Source organism: Sinocyclocheilus rhinocerous, unplaced genomic scaffold (assembly GCF_001515625.1).
Source record: "Sinocyclocheilus rhinocerous isolate Xijiao unplaced genomic scaffold, SAMN03320098_v1.1 C36916323, whole genome shotgun sequence".
In the NCBI taxonomy this organism is placed as follows: Eukaryota; Metazoa; Chordata; class Actinopteri; order Cypriniformes; family Cyprinidae; genus Sinocyclocheilus; species Sinocyclocheilus rhinocerous.
Window position 1 is genome coordinate 126 of NW_015786834.1, and position 2,261 is coordinate 2,386.

At 37.8% G+C, this 2,261-nt stretch overlaps 1 protein-coding gene across 1 annotated transcript; it reads right to left on the reverse strand.

The window, feature by feature from the left end:
* Nucleotides 1-318: 318 nt before the first annotated feature.
* LOC107736723 (C-1-tetrahydrofolate synthase, cytoplasmic-like) lies at nt 319-2,243 on the reverse strand. The gene is made up of 6 exons (XM_016548085.1): nt 2,099-2,243; nt 1,942-2,010; nt 1,628-1,739; nt 850-989; nt 681-722; nt 319-437 (listed from the first exon to the last, which is right to left on the reverse strand). Exons 1-6 carry the CDS (start codon nt 2,204-2,206, stop codon nt 333-335), a joined length of 576 nt encoding a protein of 191 aa, XP_016403571.1. The 5' UTR covers nt 2,207-2,243; the 3' UTR covers nt 319-332.
* Between the last annotated feature and the right edge of the window lie 18 nt (nt 2,244-2,261).

The window sequence follows — 2,261 nt, forward strand, 5'->3', positions numbered from 1 at the left end:
TCCTTATGAAATGAACATACAGGTCAGAGACAAAATTCACTGAATTAATTCTATTAGCACATGCCCTATTAAAAAGCAATGAAAAGTAAAAGCAAGTGTGGGGCCACCCATGCAGCAGTAGTGACTAAGATGTTGTTAAGGCACCACACTGATTTTTTGGGTTACTTTCTGTCCATCGTAAACTATTGTATAATAGTAACAAACTAGTCAGTAAACAAAGCTTTAGGAATTTTGATAGACATTAAAAACCCTTAACTTGCCCTACTCTGCATAAAGCTGATGAATTTATTTTAAAAATCTGTATTGTGCAAGTTTAATCAGCAGGTGCCGTCTTACTTGAAAGCGTTGACAGCCACAACTACTGGAACCCCAAAAAGCTGAGCGTTCTCCACTTGCTTCCTCATGTTACTACAGCCGGCTTCCAGCAGTGCCAGATTCTGCAAGAGTTCAAACCAAATTTATCAGTACAACATTAAGTTTTGGGAATGTTTCTGGAGTGACTCCTGTGATTCACATTTAGTTAAATGCAGCTGCCACTCCCAAAACTTTATTTATACATATGGTAATACCGGTGAAAAAGTTTTAGAACACCTACATTTTTAGCTACTCCCATCACTAGACTACATTATCTATAAAAATCACAGACTAGCAAGAAAAACCATTAAACGATCTTAGAGTACCTCTTCAATATATTCTTTTGGCAGAGGCGTGCCTGCGGTGACCTACAGAAAAGATACAATGCAATGCACATTTATCAACTCCCTGTACAAATTTATATGTTTAAGTGGGAGAAAATGACAATCTACATGAAAAAGTAAATAAATTACTGTGCTGTATTCTCAGACTCACCGTTGGACCACCTCCATGCATCTTAAGTGCTCGAACTGTGGCAACCAAGACCACAACATGAGGCTTGAGACCAGAGTGGCGACACTTGATATTGAAAAATTTCTCCATTCCAATATCTGCTCCAAAACCTGCTTCAGTGACTGGCAGAAAACAACAATAAACCCTTTAGGAATTCACACTGATGGGATCCAAGACTACCAAACAATTCAATTTTTGCACAATTTTGTAATTAATATGTCCCATAAGTACTTTAACACCCTGTCTCTACCAGATGTGAGCGGCACTGCGCCGTGAGTCACTGACAGTAAACAGATACCTCAGTAAATTTCTGACTAGTTCCAACATCAGGCCAAATGGATTTGAAAGATTTGCTTTGGTGCATCCCATGCAGACAGCATAAAAATGTTGCAACATGGACACACGTGGTGTAAGAAACAACTCAAGCACGTGTATACTGCATACAATATACTGAAGTCTGTATACAGTATGCTGATTTAAAGTCACGTGGGTGTTTATTTGCCTCTTTTTTTTTTTGTAAAAGGAAAAAAATATATAAACTAATGCTATAATTATGTATAATTTTCCTAACCCTAACTCTATATACTAAATACTAATTTACATAAATTAATAATTAACAATGAATTTTAAAACTAAATTGTTACCTTTTTAGTTAAATAACGTTAGTTACAAAGTTTGTAAGTTATACTGGCGCTTCACTTTACAGATAGATTTAAATTATGCCAATAACAAAAAGGTGGTTTTGATTTGTTTAACTTACCCACAAATCCCTGAGGTCCAACTAGTTTCAGAGCAATTTTATCTGCCAAGATTGAAGAGTTTCCATGTGCAATGTTTGCAAAAGGTCCAGCATGAACAAACACAGGGTTTCCCTAAACAAGTGTTCATACAAAGACTTAAGACACACCTCTAAAGCACCAGAGAATAAGTGACAAGAAAACAGCTGGGAAACTGATTTAAGCAACTGGTGGAGTTGGGCATGAATAAGGAATAATTTATCTATGAAGGCCTATTTAGTTCTAGGTGATTTGCAAATTAACTTGAATATACACAACCCGGGACAATTCGTCTCACCTCAAGTGTCTGCATGAGGTTTGGCTTGATGGCATCTCGCATGAGTACTGTCAGAGCTCCACACACTCCCTAAGACACAAACACTACAGAATCAACACAGGATGAACACCTAGACATTTTCATTTGAGATAAAATTAGACATATGACAGCAGCACACCAAATCCTCGGTGGTGACAGGCTGAGCACGGCGACTGGTGGCCACCACCATTTTTGCAAGTCTCTCCTTCATGTCAGCCAGACTGGTGGTGAGAGCTAAAACTGCCATAATCTCACTGGCTACAGTGATGTCAAACTGGGCCTGCAAAAAAAAAAAAAAAAAA

Bases quoted from the DNA above. Each gene is read 5' to 3' on its own strand.
- LOC107736723 (XM_016548085.1), bottom strand. From the start codon at position 2,206: ATGGCAGTTTTAGCTCTCACCACCAGTCTGGCTGACATGAAGGAGAGA. The intron at 2,011-2,098 runs GTGTGCTGCTGT...TTTGTGTCTTAG, and splicing joins CTGTCACCACCGAGGATTTG to GGAGTGTGTGGAGCTCTGAC. The intron at 1,740-1,941 runs GTGAGACGAATT...ACACTTGTTTAG, and splicing joins ACCTCATGCAGACACTTGAG to GGAAACCCTGTGTTTGTTCA.